A 21335-nucleotide genomic window follows, 5' to 3' on the forward strand; every position below is an offset into this window, starting at 1 on the left:
AACTCCCCGAACAATTCCTTCTTGGCTTACTTCTCTTTGTGACATTCCTCCAGCTGTCTGCCTCCTGTGTATGGCAAGTGACGTCTTCCACCCTAGCATCTTCCTCTGCGTGGTACTCATCCAAGATCGTTAGTTCTGTTGTGTCCAGGAAATCCTCTTGTTCCCTAATATGCTGAAGTGTAGCTACTCTTGACTCCAGCTGCTGCACTTTCTCCTCCAAGAGTGCTACCAACTTGCACTTGGTGCATGTGAAGTTGTCCACTTCTGTAGGCAAGAAGAGAAACATCCCACAAGAGTTGCAGGTGACTGCAGCAGATCCCTCGTTGTCCATACTGCAAAGTCTTTAGTAATGACTATAACAGTCAATCTACTGGGAATACTACTTTAAAGGAATGTCCTGGCTGCTATCTTACACTTAAAGGCAAGGTTCTGTTTCAATATCTGATTCTAACCCGATGCCACTTGAGTAGAATTGTTGAGTTAAAGAAAAGTAAGCCTGCTGGTGCAAGGTCAGGCTTCTTCCTCAAAGCCTTTCAGCTCTAGGACTTTCCAGATCAGGTACTGTGCAGAACTCACAGGTGTGAAGACACAGGTGGCCACTCAAAAACTACCATAACCAGCAAACAATCTGACCTTCAGACCTCATAATTTTATCAGAATCTATGTGGACTGGTGGAATGAAACCAAAGGAACATGTGGCAGTGACAGAGGTCAGAGGAAAGGATTGAGAATAGTCAGAGCTATTTTAAAAAAAAGAGTATCATTTATCAGCTGGATAAACCTTTCTTCTTCGAAGGGCTCTGTTCATCCTTAATGCAGAATACAAAAGGAAATAAAAGTAGTGGTATTTCTTCCAACACGGCAGTTTCAGCAAGCAAAGTGAAAAAACACAGAAGAGTTCTTCATGAATACATCATGATTTAATGAGATAAAAACTGTTGATAGGAATCCCAACAAGATGTGTGAGCCAGTTCCAAGAAACTTCTTGAGTCAGAAGTATTGGTAAGGATACCAGTGGCAGAATGTTATTGCATTGCTTTTCACAGCTGATGATGGTAGGATTTCACAGTCCATTTAATTGAGTCTTTCCCTGAGCAGAAGCTGGTGTCACCACAAAAAAAAAAAAGGAATAAGATGTTTAAAATGTTTGAGGGTACATGCATCCTTTGGTCTTGTTGCTTATATAGTTGGAAATAATTAACTTTATGCGCAAATGCCATCAAGTTCACCCAACAAAACTGATGTCAGCAAATTTGTATTAACTTTGTTTGAGATATTCAGGTTTTTTTCCTGAAACTCTATAATTTGCTTTGATAATATTTCTCACATATACACATCTGATTGTTAAAAATCTTATGCATTATAATAATTCATTATAAACTAAGAGTTACAAGACTCGTTGTTTTTATACCAACGTTATTTTTTCCAAGGTGCTGGAATTTCCTATGATCTTTAGATGGGAATAGGCAGGTTATCCAGCCAAACTTTTCTGAATAAAGTTGTAAGTTGATTTTAATTTTAACCCTTTTCTATTTTATCTTCTCACTTTAGTATACATTTCTGTGGCATTTGGATTACAGTATTCTGTTACAGAATGAGTTGTGCCTTTTCATGATGTGGTTAAAGTATGACAGCCTCAGTTTAATCATTTTGGCTTCCAGCAACATTTCTGGATTGATCTGTTCTAGGATCCATTCGTTTGTCTTTTTGGCTATCCACAGAATCCTTAGCACTCTTCTCCAGCACTACATATCAAATTAATTGATTTTCTTCTTATCCGTTTTCTTAACTGTCCAGCTCTCACATCCATACATGATAATAGGGAATACAATGGCTTATACAATTCTAACTTTTGTGCTCGGTTGTATATTTTTGCCTTTTAGGATCTTTTCTAGTTCTGAAGCAGATGGGCAGGAAGGAGCGGCCAGATGCCACTCCCAGCCTGATTGCCTCAGGTCACAGTGAACACACGCTGCAGCCCCAAGGGCACCTCCTACCACAGCCCCAAATAGGAGCGGAAAAGCTCAGCTCCTTTTGGGGCAGGATTTGAGCTGCCTTAGGCAGTCCCAGGGTGGATTCTGGGTACTCTGGGGACATGTGTAGTGTAAACGCCACACTGCCCACATCTGTTTTGGGACATAGGTGCCGTTCCAATTCTTAGTCTCCTTCTGATTTCTCAAATGCAGTCCCTATTCTGGTCAATGTTTGATCCCAAGTATAACTCTTTTGCTATTTCTGTTTCCTTACTGTCTAGACTGAATTCATGTAGATTCTTCAGAGATTATCAGAACTAGAAATCCCCCTAGAATAGACACGGGATTGAAAAGTCAAAGCCGGCTGTTATCACACACAGCTGAGGCCAGGTGAGCACAACCCATATACAGCCCAGATCCCAGCTGTGCTTATCCAGCAACTTTTCAAAAACAGAAAATTCCTGTTTTTGAAAAGTCACTGGATAAGCACAGCTGGGGTCTGGGCTGCATATGGGTTGCATTTGCCTGGCCGTGGCTGTGTGCGATAACACCCGTTGCTGACTTTTCAATCGTGCGTCTGTCCCGGTGGGATTTCTGAGTGCAATAATCTCCTCTGTGATCACTATTTTTGTTTTCTTTATGTTCAACAGTAAGTCTGCTGTGTCCAAGCCTACTTTCCATATAATATGTTCTGCATATAAGTTGTACAGATAGGGTGAAAGGATGCAGCCTTGCCTGACCTCTTTTTCCAGTTGGAAACCATTTTGTTTGTCCATGTTCTATTCTGACAGTAGCCTCTTGTCCTAAGTACAGATTCCTCATCAGGACTATCAGTTGTGTTGGCACTCCTATCTTCAAGGGCATTCCACAGTGTTTCATGATCTATGCAGTCAAAAAGGCTTTGCCATAGTCTATGGAGTACATGCTGATTTTCTTTTAGAATTCTTTGGTGCACTCCATTAGCCATTGTATGATTGTGATGTGGTTCTTAGGTGGGTTACAGACCGCTGAAAAGCGGCGGTTGCAGCATCCAGGGACTGCAGCAGCCAAATGGTGCGCTTCCTGGACGCTGCAAAGAAGGAGCGCGAAAATTGCGCTCCTTCCTGGGTCCCAGATGTGACGCCGTGAGGCGCTAGTTGCGCACTCACGGCATCATATCTGGGGCGCGACGTGTGGATGTAGAGCATCCGCTACATCAAGATGGCGGCGGCCGTGTGGAACGGCCACCGCCATTTCGTACGGACTCAGTCTGTGCTAGGGTTAGGGGCGTCTGGAAGAGACGCCCCTTTCTAATCCTAGCACAGACTGAGTCCATCCTAGGGTGCCCGTCTGTAACGGGCCTTAGTGCCTCTTCCTTTCCTGAACCCCTTTCTGTGATTTCTCTCTTCATTTATGGTTGGAGTCTATGTTGCAGAATTTTGAGCATACTTATCCTTGCATGGGAGATTAGTGCTATGGTCCTATACTGGCTGCAGTCTTTTGTGACTCCTTTTTTGTGGATCAGGATATATATTGATCATTTCCAATCTGTTGGTCATTGTTGCCCAGTCTTACTCTCCAGTTTAAAAAATGGGTGAATGAAGCTTGCAGTCAGCTGTAGCTGTAGGACTACATTGTACTAGAACTACAGCTGACAGCAAGCTTCATTCACTCAATACTGTCCTAGGTTAAAATTTGAAAAATGTCAGCAATTAGGCGTATATAACCTCTGATTGACTTTCCTGCCACTGAAAGATTCTCACAGATATCTGAGCCAGATTCCCAAATGGGTGACCTCTTTCTTCCAGTAGTTCATTCTAGGGTTGTGATGTTTTCTACCTTATAGACTCTTGTCTCAATGGAGAAGACAGGTTCAGAGATTTTATTTTACAGACTGCTAATGACCGCCATTAGTATCTATCATGTGCAAGTAATAAGTAATAATAATGGAGGCATAATAATGTTCACTAGCTTCTCTCAGGTTGCACAGAAATTTTGTATCTAATCAAAGCAGCTTCCCTCTTGATAGAGGGAAAATTCTGGTGACTTGGAAGTTACTCAAAATTTTGAAAAAGGCATTTGTCTCCAGCTCTGAAAACCACTTACTTGACTTAGGTGCTTCCAGACAGAGGGTCCTAGCACAAGCAGTCAAATGGCATTGTGGAGCCATTATATCTTGTTCTACTTAAAGGATTGTTTGCGTGTGGAAAGAAAAATGATAGAAGAACTGATAGGAATATACAGATAGCTTACAAATGGAAGACATTATCATTTGAACCTCTTGTAAAGTGCCAAGATGAGGCAAAGCAATTTCATGATTTAAATTCCTCATCTTGAAACATCCTTAGAATATTTAAAAACAACCTATAGTCTTTTCTTGTGTTTATTACTGAAATGAATAGGAAAAAGTTTTGAAAAAAAAATTAAGCCTTTTTTTAAAAGACCCTTTTAGTAGAAGTTATAAAAACAACTTCTTCTGAACTTTGTAACACTATATGAATATCTAATATATAAAGGAGAAAAGAAACATAATTTTTGACAGAATAATATAGCAATGTGATTTGTAAATAAGTTAAGAAAAGTAAGAGCACAGAATCATAGAATTGGAAGAGACCACAAGGGCCATCCAGTCCAATCCCTGCCATTCAGAAATACACAATCAAAGCACCCCCAACAGATGGCCATCCAGCCTTTGTTTAAAGACCTCCAAAGAAGGAAACTTCACCACACACCGAGGGAGTGTGTTCCACTCTCAAACAGCTCTCACTGTCAGGAAGTTCCTTCTGATGTTGAGGTGGAATCTCTTTTCCTGTAGCTTGTACCCATTGTTCCAGGTCCTATTCTCTGGAGCAGCAGAAAACAAGCTTGCTCCATCCTCAATATGACATCCCCTGAAATATTCAAATAGGCCAATCATATAATCTCTTAACCGACTCCTCTCCAGGCTAAAACATACCCAGCTTCTAGAGGAGTTTATCATACGGGGGAAATCCCGTGAAAAAAACGGTTAAATTGGAAAAAAACCACAAACACGGGTTGAACTAATGTTAACCTGAATGGAAAGTGGAGAAAAAGTAGACAAAAGCATGCCTTTTTACTTTCGAAAATCCCGAAAGTAAAAAGGAATGGCTTTTGTTTACTTTCCGTTTGGGTTAGCATACATTTAGCAACAACATATGTGAAAATCAATCTGCTTTTGCATTCCCCCCCCACCTTTTAAATCCCATTTTTGCATGGGATTTCCCCCATGTGATAAACGCCATAGTCTCTCCTCATAGGGCATGGTTTCCAGACCCTTCACCATTTTGATTGCCCTCCTCTGGACACGCTCCAGCTTCTCAACATCCTTTTTGAATTGTGGTGCCCAGAACTAGACACAGTATTCCAGCTGAGGCCTGACTAAAGCAGAATAGAGTGGCAGTATTACTTCCTTTGAACTATTTGAACTAAACACTATGGCGTGTTACAGACCGCCCCTTTGAGGCAGCCTGTAGGTGCTGCTTTCCCCGGTGTATTGGGGTCTCAGCTGTTATGACGGCAGCCGCTGAGGCCCCGATCTGCCACTTTGCAGGCTGCAGGGAAGCGGCAAAAGGCTGCGCCCAGTGACGCAAAGCAGGAAGGAGCTCCAAAACGGATCTCCTTCCGGGGTCGCGCAAAGGGTGCCATAAGCGCCGTGGCACGGCCCCAATACATCACAATCATTTGGAGGCAGCGCAGTCGTGACATATTGATGGCGGCGGCTGTGTGGAATGGCCGCCGCCATTTTGTGCACGCGGAGCGTGTACTAGGGTTAGGGGGGTGCGGAAGCACCGCCCCTTCCTAGCCCTAGTACACGCTCCGCGCGTACTATATGGTCCATTTGTAACGGGCCACAATTTCTACTGATGCAGCCTAGAATTTCATTGGCTTTTTTAGGTGCCACATCACACTGTTGACTCATGTTCAGCTTGTCGTCTACTAGGACTCCTAGATCCCTTTCACATGTAGTCTTGGCGGGATACTGATTGCCCAAAAGGGCGGTCTCCTGCCGCCCTTGTTTGTTGCGTGAGGGAGCCACAGTGGACAAAATGTGCAGCTCCTTCGAGCAACAAAAAGATGTTGCAAAAAGTGGCTTCTTTTTGCAGTGCCATTATGATGCTGCAAGGCGCCAATGGCGCACTTGCGGCGTCATGAAGGCTCCAAAATGTGCGGACGCTAGGTGTCCGTCATGTCAAAATAGTGGTGCCCATGTGTATAGGGCGCCGCCATTTTTACGCCCTCATTTGTGCGAGGGGCAAGGCATGTCAGGAAGCGCCGCCCCTCATGTGTAATGACGGCACCCAATACGGCCCATCTGTACAGCGCCCTTGTTTAACCAGGTGTTCCCCATCCTGTATCTATGCATTTCATTTTTTTTGTTCAAGTGTAATACCTTACATTTCTCTCTGTTGAAATTCATTTTGTTAGTTTTGGCCCAGCTTTCTAATCTATTAAGGTAATTTTGAATTTTGCTACTCTCCTCTGGAGTATTAGCTACTCCTCTAATTCGGTGTCATCTGCAAATTTGATAAGCAAGCCTTCTATTCTTTCATCCAAGTGATTGATAAAGATGTTGACTGGGCCCAGGACAGAACCTTGTAGAATAACAATAGGTATGAAAGAATAGAATAAAAAGTAAGAGTCTGAGAAACTGCCAAAACCACTGATTTAAGGGAATGAGGGAGGAAGGGATTTATATATATGTGTGTGTACATATAAAAAGTTTGAGTACTACTGCTATAAATCATTAAAAAAGAAAACATCTACTAGCTTAAAATGTAATAACTGAAATGTAAACAAATCCAGTGTTTCACACACAGCATCCTTTCTTTTGTAACTAAACCACAGTAAAAAAGGACTGAAGCATTTGGAAAAACTCTGTCCTTTTAGAGACTTCCAATAGAGTTATGCACTTTTAAGGGTCCCTGAAGCCTATAGCTTATGTTCTACCAGCCAGTTCATCAAATATAGATAATTGTTTGTTGTGCACAGGCCACCTTCATGTTAAGCAGAAATACACACACACACACGATAGTACATCATAACTTTTCCTGTTTTCCAATTTTCACTGTACACAAAAGTATATACCAAGAAGCAAGGGAAGCTTTCCGTTTACCCCAATGTTCTGTTCAACATGAGCATTTTTGCAGTGGAGGAAGAAGCAAAGCCAGTCCAGTGACTCACTGCTAAGTAGATGATTCTGGAAAGCCTGTCTGAGTGCACGTCTGATTCCACAACTGGAAAGAGCAGATGAAGTTGAGGAAGAGAGGAGCATGTTGGACATAGAATCCAGGTTTTGGTGGTGGGATTGTGGGAAGGAGTAACTGATCTAGTTGAATGAAGAGGTCTCCCCACTCCCATGTTAAGCAGAAACATACATGTACAACCCAGAAAAGATGAGAAATGGAAAGAACTGATAGGCCATCTAATGGACAGCAAAAAATATGGGAGTCTTGCAGCACCTTAAAGACTATTAGTCTTAAAGACTTGCAATGAATGTATGTGCAGGAAAAAAAAAAAAAGAAAGACCACTGGATGTAATGGGACTTATTTCCAGGTTACTGGGAATAAGGCCCACTGAACTGTGTAACATTTCCTTCTACGTACATACAGCATATGATTGGGCTATTATTGTTGCATGAGTTTGCATGGACCAGAGCCCACTTCATTGAATGCATCCACAGGTGAAGCAAGAGAAAGACAGGAAGAGGGAGAGAACAAACATACACACACCTGATAATGGAAGATGCATCTTATGAAGTGGGCTTTAGCCTATAAAGTCTTTAAGATGTCACAGGAGAGCGCAGTAGGTTGCCTGCAAGATTAGTGATAAAGGGAGTAGGACCTGGCTGCATGAGTGGTTGGCTCCTTTGTGACTTCAGCCAAAGGAGAACAGCAACAGAATCAAGGGAGGAAGAGGGAGGAGCAGAGTGATGGTTTGAATTTTCATTGAGGTTGTGGAATGATATGGAGGTACTTTCCTGAGAGGCACTAGAAAGAGAGAGAGAGAGAGACAGAGAGAGAGAGACTGACTGGCCCAAACGCTTCTTCGCCAAATGATCAGTTTCCATTAGAGTGAAAACAGAATACCCAGCTGGCTGCTGAGCCAGAATGCTGAGAGAACTATTTAGTGAATATGGAAACTATCATGAGGCAAGAAAGACAAAACAAGTGTGTGGCTAGAAGCAGAGAGAGAGAGAGCAGAAGCAGGAGGAAAAAATGTAGATGCTTAATAAAGAGAATGAATGAAAGAATGAATGAATGAATGCAGAAAGAGACACTTAACAAAGACAAAGCCTAATATAGACAAGATGAGGAGTGGACTGAAGAGAGAGATTTTGCCTGTATAGACTTTAATGCAGCAAAAGCAAATAGCAGATGGGAAGATCACAGTATGGGTCTAGAGAGAGAGGAGTGCATGAGGACAGACATGAAAAGTTGGCAGCTTGCTACTCTGAGGAGCCCAGGGAGAGGGAATGGGAGGCGGCGAGCGCATAGAGTTAGGAGCCCAGGCTGCAGTACATACACTGAGATTATTCCCTCGCGGTCGCGCCTTCCTCCTCTGTCGCAGCCATATAAGACGGTGCACACAGAAACGGGAAAGAGAGAGAGAAAAGGAAATAAATATAAAGCCAAAGGGAGATATAGGGCTGGGGAGGGGAGGAGGAACCAGAAATGTGGTAATGGGTTGAGGGGAGGAGTGTAAGGGGACAACAGTCAAATTAACGTTGGTCATTTAGGCATACCACCAGCCAAGTTGCTGTAGCTCATCTCCTCAGATAATGGTTGTTACTGACAACCAAGATAGACAGACACCACAAAGGGACAGACACTTCTCAAAAGGAATGTGCTGAGCAGGGCAGCGGAGACAACAGCAAGGCCCCACACCTTCCCACAAACATGCTGCAACAAGCCCCAGCCACTGAAACCCTCAGCCACTGTTAAAAGCTGCAACATTGTGCACAACCCAAACTGGGACAGTCACTCTTGCACACAGAGCGGCTCTTACCAATTTCCTGGACTCTTTTATCTGCTCTTGCCAGTCCAGTACAAGTGAGGCAAAGCAAAGCAAGCACTGTCTCAGGCAAGGCAGAACTGCAGAGATAGTCCTCAGCAGAGCTTGGTCAGTGGTGAAGTAGAGACAGTCTCAAGCTTGGAGATACTCACAATGTTCGGAGATGAAGTCAGGGAAGTCCCACTGATTCAGATGGAAGCAGCATTTGGGAAATTGTTTGCTAACCCTGAAACCTTGTGAGAACAGTGTGATATTTGCAATGGCCAATATACTGACTTTTTGGATGAAGGAGGCTAATGAACAGAATGTGAATGATTATGCTATCTTCTTCAATTAGTAAATGAATTTGGTAGGCACTGCTGCTTTTCTCTCTTGATCAGAGGGGGCTTGTGCTCTAAGAAGTAACTGTTGAAAAGCTTTCATTCTGTACCTTGATTCCTGCATTGTCTCCACCTTGTCTTTCAGAGATATACCAACCACCATTTATTTTGGACAGAGAAAAAAAAAGGGAGGGGAAATGCATCACCAGAAAATAAGAGAAAAGTTGACAAAAATTTGTATATGCTCATGTATATATCCATCTATCTACCTATCATTTCTAGCTCTCAGGATCTGCCCTGGGACTCAGAACCTGGCCTCTCTCCTCTTGGGACAGGAATACTGTACTCTCAGAGTCAGAGTGGTGCCTTGAAAATTATGGCCTGTTACAGACAGCCAAAATAAAGCTGCTTCGAGTCACAGTGGAGGTATGGTGTTTCAATGATGCATGCGTCCTAAGAGTCCAGAAGTCGCACCAAAGCCACACTCCAGCCCTAAGGACTGTAGACTCTTCAGGAAGACCTATCTGTCCACCTTCTCCCTCCCCCTTTCAAAGTTTCTCAAACCACATCTGGCACCAGAACATAATGGGAGTGATTGGTCAGAGCATGGACATAATGTTGCCTCAATGTTTCACTGCTTCAGGAGATACTCAATCCATATTAAGGTTTGCTGCTTGATGGGTTTTTCTCTCATAGTCTCCCAACTCTGTTTCCACCATCCATACCCTACTCTTATGTTACACTACAATTTCTTTCCTTGGTTTGAGGCACAGATGAGATGTATCTTTAGAAATAAATGAGATATGAATGCCTTTCTTCTCTGCTAAAGCAGTTGATTCCTTTCTTTTTTAATGTTTGATTTCCCACCTCTCTCTTCTTCTTCCTTATCCTCATCCTTTCTCCTTCTCCAACCCACTCCTGCTTATACTTACCATTCACCCTCTTTCTCCCCCTTCCTCCATCCATCTACAACACCTGGCTTAACATCTTTCCCATTCTCTCTCCCTCTCATCCTCATTTTCCTTCCCCATCCTCTCCCCTTTTAGCCTGCAACTTCTGGCTAAATGTTTTCTCTTTCCCTTCTTTCTCTCTCTTTCCCCCCTTCTAATCCCTGCACCATATTTCCTAGTTGCACTAGTTGCCTAGTTCCTCATTGCACTAATCTTCTTCCTTTTCTAACATGGGCCCTGTGGCACACCCTAGGTCAGTGATGGCGAACCTATGGCATGCGTGTCAGAGGTGGCACTCAGAGCCCTCTCTGTGGGCACCAGTGCTGTCGCCCCAGCACAGAGTTTGCCAGAGCTTGTTATTAGAAAGCCAGAGGGACATGGCACTTTGCAATAAATAAGTGGGTCTTGGATTGCAGTTTGGGCACTCAGCTTCTAAAAGGTTCACCATCACTGCCCTAGGTATTGGATTTTGAGTGTGAAATTCCAGAGCCTGGGATGCTCCTGATCTGGAATGTATGAAAGCATAGACATAAGTATTATAATTTAAATCAAAATTCAACATATCTCACCAATGTGGGGAAGATTAGGGATATCTGATAACGGAAAGCCTGATCAGCTTGCTGTCTGCGTGCTACTGTTGATCAGTAACTTCTAGTCCCCTGCTCTCCCTTCTTTTGGTTCTTTATCTATAAACTAGACAGAGATTGGATAGCCTTTCAAACAGAGGATGTCTTCTGATAGAAGAGCGGACTCTTTAAATTAAATGACATAAGGACAACCCATCTCTATATCAGTAGGGGCTGTATATGTGGGCAGTAGGAGGAAAATTAAGGGAGATACTTCTCTCAGGTGGTGACAATGGTATCTTTCAACCCTCTCAACAATAACATTTTAACAAACACTTCTAGTTTTTCGGCTATCACCAGAGGAAGGTGGAGGCATCGTTACAAGCTCCTACTGAGCTTTTTCAGAATGTCTATGATTTTTCTATACTAGGAAGTTCCTTTTGCTTCCAACCTTCAATATACATGGAAGACTTCTAGTGCTCTCAGACTGGTCCAGCACAGGCATGGTATTCATCCCTGGCAAGTGCACCTATTTGGAAGCAGCTTGGGTGTCTCAGCCTATTTCTGACTCTGGACTGAGGAATGCTACATGGAAAGAGATTTTAACATCTTTTTAAAGTGGCACAATGGCTACCATAAGAAAATTCAAGAAACCTCCCATACAACTGAAGCCAAGTTGTTTAAAGGAATATTCCTAGTACAGAAGTCTCTCTTAGCTTATGTCTTCTTCCTCACTGATAACTTTTGCCATCTTGCCACTCCCAGCTGTTGCTTGGCCATGTGTCCCAGTTTTCATCTATGAACTGTTGGCAGGTATGTCCACACTGGCAAAGTGTTCTTACAACAATGACCAGCTTCCATATTAATATTATAGTTCATCTATTCTATTATTGGACTTCAAAATATTGTCTTTTCAGAACTTAGCTGCTGTGTACGTTCTCTTTGAGGAAAACCCAGCTGGGAGGCTGAAAAGGGAACACCTTCCATTTGGGTCTGTAACTTGGAGAAGAAGTTGTAGTTTATTCACTCCACTGACAGCCTAAACAATCCTTTGCCTATTTCAATAAAGTTTCATTTTTCTTTAAAGTTAAGTATTGTTGTATGTTCAAAGAGATTTTAATGAATGACTCTCAATGGAAGACATCTGTGTATAATGTGTATATGTGCGTTCATGTTGCCTACTGACTTATGCTGACCCTGTGAATTCCATAGTGTTTTATTAGTCAAGGAATACTCAGAGGTCATTTGCTACTGTCTTCCTTTGAAATATAAGCTATTATTCCTTCATGGTTCCCCTGCAGCATACTGACCAGAACCGACCTTGCTTAGCTTCCAGCATGAGTAGGGACCTGGTGCCTTCAGGATATTTAGGCAACCTTTGTGCATAATATTGCTTTTTATATTCAAAATAAATAAGCCCTCAGTTACAGTGTTTGACCTTGACATATGTCTCTCAGCAGAATAATCTTCTGGGGAGCTTAGTTATTCCTTTCCCTCTAGTACAAGTCAGAAAAACCAAACAGCAGCAAGACCAAAGGCGTAACAAAAACAGATCTTGGTCTTATTCCATTCTATCAAGGGACATGATTGCCTTGGAAATTTTCTTATGATTTTCCTATAATATCTTTATTTCCTGCATAGGAGGCAACTGTAGAATACGTCAGGTAAAGACTAAGCACTGACCAGTAATATCACAGCAGAGGCAGATCCGCATCCCCAGTTCTGCCTTTGCAGTCATGGTTGCAACAGAGTTAATAGCAGTGTGATATCCATAACAGCGTGTGTGCTCATCATTAAGGAAAATGTCTTAGACTGAGCAGGCTGTTTTTAGACAACACTAACTGTGGAGATTGAAAGGCACTGATGCAATATTAACTTTCCCCACAGTTCAAGACTTCAGAGTCCAGTACTGTTGCATTTTCTGCCTCTCCCTGCCCACGATCCAAAGATGTGACAAACTGATGGAGAGTGAGAAGAAACCATGGCCTTTTCCTATTGTCCACACTTCCTGTGGCCATACAACATCCACTATAAAAGGCAGGTAATGGTGACACATAGAATCTAGAAAACTCTAGTTTCGCCTTATTTTGGGTGGAAGCTGTGCAGCGTTTAGCAGGTCCATTCTACTTTTAACTTCCTCTGCCACTTTGAAATTTGATGGTAAGAAACAATGCTCAGGCAATAAAGTAAAGGACAACCAGCACCATTCATTTCCTTCTTCACAAACAGCCTCTTTCTATACCATAGCTATAGTGACAGCTGTGCTGAAAACAACACTACCTATCACTGCCTAATTCCTCTTCAAGGAGTTGGCTGCACTGATAAGGAGGCAACAACATAGCCTGTCAGAACAAGGCTGGAGTACTGTATAGGCCTAATTCTATGCCATAGTCAGGCCTGTGAGCTTTCCAGCTACTCAGATACTCCAAAAGGCCATGCTCCCTCTGCCCTGGGTTGACCACTTGTGTCTTAAAGTGATGGTTTTCATGCTTTCGACCTTCAGAGAATCCTTCTCATGTTCACTCTTCTGACAAGGAAGCCCTGTGTATCGCAGAAGATTCTGGGAAATGTTCTAAAAAAATGGAGCAGTACTATCCCTTGCTGAATCAAAGGCCTACCACTTGTTGAATCTTTACTCAGATACAAACTTTATGACACTGAGAGCATACCAGGTACAAGTGAGCCTTGTCAAATGAACTACCCAGGTTGCCAAACCTTGATGGAGAGAACCATATACAGTCACTGAATTTACATGCTACTATCTTAAAGGCAAGGCTGGTTTTTGCAGCTAGGTTGGTGTAGTTGATCTTTTCAACAAGATGTGACTGTTCAGATTCTTATGAATTAAGATTTAGGCTCTGCTAGGCAGAACTGGGATGCATATTTATTTATTATTCCATGTTTCTCCAGACATGGGAACCATTGCAAGAAAAACTGCAGATGGGACATTTATTTTATATACCTTCTTCACATCACAGTATGCCCAAGCTCTCATTTGCACACATATACACAGAGACACACATATGGTTAGCCTGTTGATATGGCAGTAAATGCTGTTACATAGCCGAGCATGCTGAGAGCGACTGCTGCTTGACACATGCTTAGCAAAGAGCACTCCCTATTCCCAAGCCCACCATCCACTCTGCCCCTCCTGCCTTGCACAACACTGGCTGCTGGGACTGCATATCACAGCCCTGAAAAGATGGCTGCCACCAAACATGCTTCATGCCAGATCAGGAAGCAAACATTAATTGTTGGAGGGCTGCTGCAGAAGGGCATGACCTTTGCTTTCATGGCAGCTCTGTTGTGACAAGCCATAGAAAGGCAGCTGCTGTTTCATTTAGCCCTTTCAATTTGTCCATTCCCGGTCAAAAGAAGGAAAGGATGGGGACATAGGTAACATAACAAAACAAACCTCTAATAAAATAAATTTCTAGCTTAGTCAAAACAACGAATTAGCAGAAAGTGTGCCCCCTAAGCAAGGCCAGTTAAGGCAGCAAGAGGCAATTGTCCTTGTGGCACCAAATATGGGTGGGACCACAATGGGGCAGCTTTGGGGTAGGGACAAGTTGCCAGGTAACCTCACTGGCAGCCCCCTAGCTCCTCCACAGAGCTCTGTTGCAAAGCCATGTGTGCATGGCAGATGGTGCCTGACCCAGAAAGTCTTCCCTCCCTCCTCCAATGACAAAGAGGTGCCATTTCTCTTCCTTGAATCACACTGATTGTCTCCTGGGGTCATATTTGTTCCATTGCTGCATTCACATATCAGTCTTTTTGCATTTCATAATTCCCTCCTTTAACCTCTCCATCTTTGGCCAGAGGGTGATGGGCCCAGCTTGGTTTGCCCATGGAAGTACTGGAGGGTTGACACATGTATACTGCAGCCAATGTTAATACTTTTGATCACTTGTTACTGATGCAATCTGAAAACAATGTGTACCAAGGTCTGCAGGCTGTCAGGTCACTATATATTGTAGCAAAGAGGCTGTAGATCTACTCTGCCTCTCTTTTCATCATTAAACTGTTACTGCCATAGGAGGCTGGAAATAAATATCCATTCTTGTCATGTTGCTAGCTGATTAATGTGAGCTGCTTGGTCCTCTCAGGTTGGAGACAAAAAAAAAAAAATAAAAAAAATAAAAAAAAGGAAAAAAAAAGGAGGGGGATGTAAATTAAGCAGAGCCTTCACTGCCTAAAGGAACTCAGGAAGGACACATTACATAATCAGGGGAATGGCTCTGCCCATGAACAAGGAATTAGTAGCCCAGGGGCCAGAAGAGTTGTATTCAACAGTAAAATGCTGATTTTGTGGGACTGCACGGGTTAATTTTTACATAACAATTTGGACCAATAAACTAGGATGACAATTGGCTGATACCTTGCATCTAAGACAATGGTTAGCTAATGTATTGCTGGGAAGAGCACATGACTCCTACAGAATAGCCAAGAGCCAGTGAGTCAGAAGAAATGGGCATCTTCCATGAATTTAAAAGAGGGAAATGTATATGACTGAGAGCCTCATCTGTGTGAAGGACAGAAACAACTTCCATCCTTCCCTTCACCTCCTTTCAATCTTCTGCCTATTAAACAGCAGAAGATATGTTAGGGTCAGAAACTGTTTTCCAAATAATGCTGCAAAGTGGGTTGGGCACAGGCTTGTGAATGGCATGCATGCACCCCCAGGGCTGTTTTTGTGAGCTCTGCACCCCCTTCAATATTTTTTTGAAAAAGTGATTTTGCTCCAAAACACCACCAAATGCTGCCTGGATAGTGTAGGGGACATTTTCACCATCTTTGAAGGCCCAAAAACATTTTGCAATTTTTTTAAAAAATGTGCCCAAATGTTCGCTAGGGAGCGTAGGGGCATTTTCTCCACGTTTTGGGCCATTCTGAATCAATATATGCCCGGAAGAAGCCTTTTAAAAATAGCAAGTGACCAGGAAGTGACTTCAGATCATTTCCTGCCGTTACAAAAAGCATCACCTGGACCTAGAATGGCTCACGAACTTCCCAAAACATAATGAATGTGACCTCATGCCTTTAGAGGGTGGGGTTTTTTTTTGGGGGGGGGGGGGGAGGAAGCCTTTTGAACTTTTTTGCTCAGTTTGGGGGATGCCCCAAGGTCTTCTGGGTGACCAATGTAATCCACTAGTCTTCCACAGTTCTCCACTTTTACTGTAATGGAAGAATTACATATTCAGAAAGGGGATAGCATTCTTTTTTCATATTTAAACCCAAAGTACATTTAGCATGAGGATGCTGACTTCCCTGTTTCCCCTGCCTAACATGTAATGTGCCTTGTCCTAAGGTCCATTTGTGAAATTGTTGTCTTGCCTAGGAATGAGAAAGTGTTATTTTCATTTCCTGTCTGAAAGCAAAGCCTTCAACACGTGATGATAATATTATTTGAAATTCTCCCTTGATAATCCGAGCAGTTTTATTTGGCTTACCCTAAAGCTGGAGTAGTGAACCTGTCTTCCTCCCGATGCTCTTGGACTACTGCTTCCATCATTGCCAATTGTGAAGGATGATGATAGGAGCTGTAGTTCAGCAACAATTGGGGAGGCGGGGCACACATTCCTCATTTCTGCCTGAAAGAACTCAGTTGGAAGAGGTAGGCTTCAAGCATTTTTTCACTTTGCATCAGTACATGGAACACCAAGTCAGCATCATGACTTCCTTGGTGTGGGTGACCATGAGGGTTACTCCTACCTCCAAGAGTCAGAGAATGCAGGGAAGGGAGTATCACCACAGCCCTCAAGTTCACACATAGGTCAGAGAAAAAAAACCTCACCTGGTTTTCAGCAGGCAGTCGTGGCATGGAGGCAGCCCGTCCATGACCTTCCATTGGCAGATACTGGTCACTGTCTGAGTAGCCATCCTTTGCCATCTCCCGCATTTCTACTGACTGTATTAGGTAAGGCAGACAATGGAGTAAGAACACACAAGAAGCCAGAAAGAAGCTATGGTAGGATTAGCAATGAAGGGAGGAAGGCAATACCATATGGACTAATTAAAATATTTTGTAAATGAGGCAAAATGATTAAAGCTTTGTACAAAAGCATGCTAAGTCATTCTATGGCCACAACCAGGATTTCTTTAGATTAAGTGCAGAACAATAAAAGCATAATGCAAATATCTGACTTGGATATATGCTGATATCCTCATTGTTAAAAAACAGCCTGGTTACTCAAATGTTTGGCAATATAAAAGGAGGGGTGGAGTGGCCAATGTACTATGGTAACATATTGACCTGGGATGTGATTATGGCACAACAGGCAAGCAGCTGCTACTATGTCAGGAGCACCTACTGTTGCCAATTACAACAAAATCCAAAATCCACAAAAGAGCACACCTTTACTGGCCAACCAAAATCCAGAAATCATGCAAGCTTTTGAGGCTTCACTGGCTTTTTCATCAGACAAAGATGTAAAAACTCATACATAAGGTTGCTATATTCCAGTCCCACATATCCAGGCATCTAATTTGCATATTATGCAAATTATTATAATTATGCATTTTATTAATTTGCATTCTGATTATCCAGACTCAACACATTGATCATTGTACTTTTTCTACTATTATATTTCAACCTCAGTACTAGTACCAAGCTAAGAGCTCTTTCTTTCTAGGGGAACTGGCTGGTGTAATGAGAAGGAGGCTTTCAAGCAGCCCCAGAGAGTTAAAAGAGTAGAAGCAAAGTTCCACTGTGCTGCATAGTCCCACCAACACAATGATCACACAACTCAAGGCCATTGCTTGCCTCCTTTCCTATTTTGCCTGTAAGGGGAAGCGAGGAGGGAAGAATAAGGTGGCAATGCTACACCTGTTCAGTAGCAACCAAAGCCTGCAGGGGCTCCTTCCACCAGTGTCAGTCTTCTTGCATGGTTTCTTACTTTATCGCCCAACGACTTATGAAGGAGAAATCTGGGATTTAGTGCTTCCACTGGCCCAGCCAGGATATTTCCCAGGTTTTCTGGAACAATTGGCAACCCGATTCATACAGAAGAAACGTGATGGTGTTAGAGTCAGAGGCCTACATTTTGTCACAGATGTTATCTCTGTTGTCATTTAGAGGGATATCAATGCAATTTTTTTTCTTTTATTGCCCTTTGTTCCTGTTTTTTATTGCCTTCTTTGTTTCAAGAAGAGGAGTGGCCTCTGCCTGCATTGATATCCCTGTATGAGTTTTAACATCTTTGCCTGATGAAAAAGCCAGTGAAGCTTTGAAAGCTTGCATGATATATTTTCTGCATTTTGGTTGGCCAATAAAGGTAGTTCTCTTGTGTGGATTTTGTTGTATTCTGGTTTCCTGCTACAGGGGTACCCCGGGTTACGAAATTAATTCGTTCCGCCGCCGCTTTCGTAACCCGAAAATCTTCGTAAGGCGAAAAAGCCATAGGCGCTAATGGGGAAAAGCCGCGATTTCGTGCGAAATAGCGCCGAAAAGCACCAAAATTTTTTTCGTAACCCGAAATAACCTTCGTAACCCAGAACAGTTTTTTAAAATGGATTTTTTTCGTAACCTGGAAATTTCGTAAGGCGGCGCATTCGTATCCCGGGGTACCACTGTATTGTCAAGTACATCAAGTCATTGACATAGTGCCTCCATTGGGAGAAGACAGGCATAATATGAGCAGAATGGAAGATGACTTGCTCATTATACTTTATTCTCAGGCTATTCTGGATTCCACAGAACATAATATATCAATATAAATGATTGGAAAATAAGTTAGTACATTTTCCCACATTCCTTCACATAGTTCTGTGCATATGTGTCTGAACTTCACTACAGTTATGCATACCATTTGAAATTCTCAGTTCATAGGAACAATGAACATCACATTTATATTTCTTAAAGTTACCAGTATGGAGCCCTCATAATTTGGTGAGATTTTGCTTCACCTCTGGGGCCAGTTTAAAAATCTGTTTATTTTTTATTTTAATGAGGTGAATTCACAATATCTAATTAACATAATGAAAAGGCAAGATGACACAGGCTGGTTACTGCTCAGGGAAGAAAAGACTTATAGTAATTTCATCATAAGTATAACTGGATTCTCAGTTCACATTTACTATGTTACCAAAGCTTCCTAAAATGTAGGTTGTTGTCTGTCTAACACAAATTACACCACAAACCACATCTCAACTCATATTGGCTCAACACTCATTCTTGCCTTTTTTGGCCTATGCATCCTGCTTAAACAGCTTTCCAGAGATTCTGTTTTCTCTCACCACAATGTCTGATTATAGTGACAGGTTGAGTATTATACAGACTTATCATGGGAGGGTGGAGCTGAGCAGGGAAAGGCGACACCAAGAAAAAGACAGATAGGCAAGTGTTAGTCCAAACACCTTGCTGGCACATAAACCACCTGGGAATTGATCCGGCTATTGGGTATCTCCTCTGGGCGCCCTCGCTCTGGACTCCAGGTTCCTGTCTTCTGGAACATCTCCTGTGCTCGTTGTGTGACCCATGACTCACTTTCTTTCATTCCCCCTTCCTGCATGCCCCTGGAAATAGACAGAAAAGTCAGACTCAAACTAGATTCTACATGGAGCATGGGACTGGTTAAACTGAGCCAATTCTTTGATTTTATGAAATTGCTGCCCTGCCATAGCTAGGCTTGTAACACTGAGAATCATTCCTGGACTGAAGCGTGGCAAAGCTGCTTCAGGCCCCATTCCCATTGGTCTATAAAGCGATGAATCTTGCTGTGAGTCTGGTTCAGATCGAGTACCCGAGTCGTATTTGAATCATGTCCATCATTCCCATTACAAAAGGGAGCAAATGGACTCGGTTTTCCTTGACCCATGTTCTTGTTCCCACTGATATTTCTCCATTGTATTTTGACGTGGACTTTTTTGTTCCCATTGCCTGTCTGGAACCGTTTTTCTTTTCTTTTCTAAGTTGTCAATCAAGCGCTCAGGTGATTAGACGTCATAGTGACATCAGGTGCTTCGATGCATTTTGACGCGGGCTATTTTTGTTCCCCATTCCCATTTACGTCTTTCATTTTCTGGGTTTTTTTAAAGCAGTCAATGGATCGCCTGAGCGCTTCGGTGTCTAGGCGTCATTGTGATTGGAAGAGGGGAAGAAGAAGAAGAAGAAGAAGAAGGAGAAGGGGGAAGAAGAGGGGGCTGGCTTGGTGGCTAGAGAATTGGAGGAGACAGACTGGCCATGCAAACCCACTGGGAAACCTTGAGCAAGACACAATCTCTCAGCCTCTCAGGAGAAAATAAAGGCACCCCCCCCCCCGAAGAAACTATGCCAAGGGAACTTTGCAGGGTTGCCATAAGTCAGAAAAGAGTTGAAGGCACACAACAACAACAACAACAACAACAACAACAACAACAACAACATAAAAGGAAGAGAAGGAAGGGGGGAGGAGAAAGGAGGAGGAGGAGGAGGAGGAGAATAGGAGAAAGAAGATAAAAAAGAAGAGGAGGGAGAGGGGAGGAAGAAGAGGAGGAAGAGGAAGAGGGGAGGAAGGAGGAGGAGGACAGGAGGAAGAAGAGGAAGAGGAGGAAGAGGATGAAATAAAAGAGGAGGAAGAAAAGTGGAGGAGGAAGAGGAGGAGGAGGAAGAGGGAAGGAAGAAGAGGAGGAAGAAGAGAGGAGGAAGAAGAGGAGGAGCAGGAGGATGAGAAATAAGAAGGGCCCAGTTGGCCAGCAACAAACCCCAACTCCCAGGACTTGGGGCAGGGGAGGGCCCACGTACCAAAGAGAGAGAGGCTGCATCCACACTCTTGGCACCTCTTTCACTCTTTTCTGGATCTAGAGATTGTGTCTATGGAATTCTGAGAGTTGGAGTATGTTGTTGGGCCCAGAGTGGAAGAGGAGGAAGAAGAAGGGAGGAAGAAGAGGAGGAGGAGCAAGAGGGAAAGAAGTAGAGGAGGAGGAGGAGGAGGAATAAGAGGGGATCTAATTCAGATCCAAAGGTCTTCCTGTGTATGTGTGTGCGCGTGTGCCCAGTCCCACAACTCCCAGGAAGGGCAGGGGAGCACACAGACACGTGCGTGCCAGAGAGAGAGAGAGAGAGACTGAAGCTGCATCTACACTGGAGAAATCACCCGGTTTGGCGCTGCTTTTAAGCATCCTTTCTCAAAGCTATGGCATTCTGGGAATTGCAGTTTGTTGTGGGTCCAACTCCCAGAGTTCCATAGCCTAGAGCCAGGAAAGAGTGAAAGCAGTGTCAAAACGGGTGATTTCTCCAGTGTAGATACAGCCTAATAAGTCTCTCTGCCTCCCTCTCTTTGGGGGTCCTTGTCCCTGCCCAGCTATGCGCCTACTACACACACAATCGCTTCCCACAACACCGAGGAAAGGCTACGTGAACGGGAAAATGGTGCCGGGAATTCCAGGAAAGAGAACAAAGTGGGTGACACCCTCAGACCAGCCCCTTTAACATTGGCCCTCCCATATGAAAATACCCAAGTCGGACACCCGACCATCCCATTAATTTACTCCAGATCAGACACGGTTCCTGGGAAAAGAACTGCTGGAAAAGTGGT

At 43.2% G+C, this 21335-nt stretch overlaps 1 protein-coding gene across 13 annotated transcripts in view; it reads right to left on the reverse strand.

The window, feature by feature from the left end:
* Positions 1-21335, reverse strand: part of CACNA1A (calcium voltage-gated channel subunit alpha1 A) — a 461089-nt gene that overhangs the window by 31249 nt on the left and 408505 nt on the right. For 11 of the 13 annotated variants that reach the window (XM_042448340.1, XM_042448338.1, XM_042448344.1 and 8 more), the window contains 3 exons: positions 19197-19335; positions 16616-16729; positions 8497-8532 (listed from right to left, as the gene is read on the reverse strand). In XM_042448340.1, the coding sequence (XP_042304274.1) occupies positions 8497-8532; positions 16616-16729; positions 19197-19335 (289 nt within the window). The remainder of the gene's footprint in view (positions 1-8496; positions 8533-16615; positions 16730-19196; positions 19336-21335) is intronic. The other 2 variants (XM_042448345.1, XM_042448346.1) reach the window with 1 other exon arrangement.

Source organism: Sceloporus undulatus, chromosome 2, assembly GCF_019175285.1.
Source record: "Sceloporus undulatus isolate JIND9_A2432 ecotype Alabama chromosome 2, SceUnd_v1.1, whole genome shotgun sequence".
NCBI lineage: Eukaryota > Metazoa > Chordata > Lepidosauria > Squamata > Phrynosomatidae > Sceloporus > Sceloporus undulatus.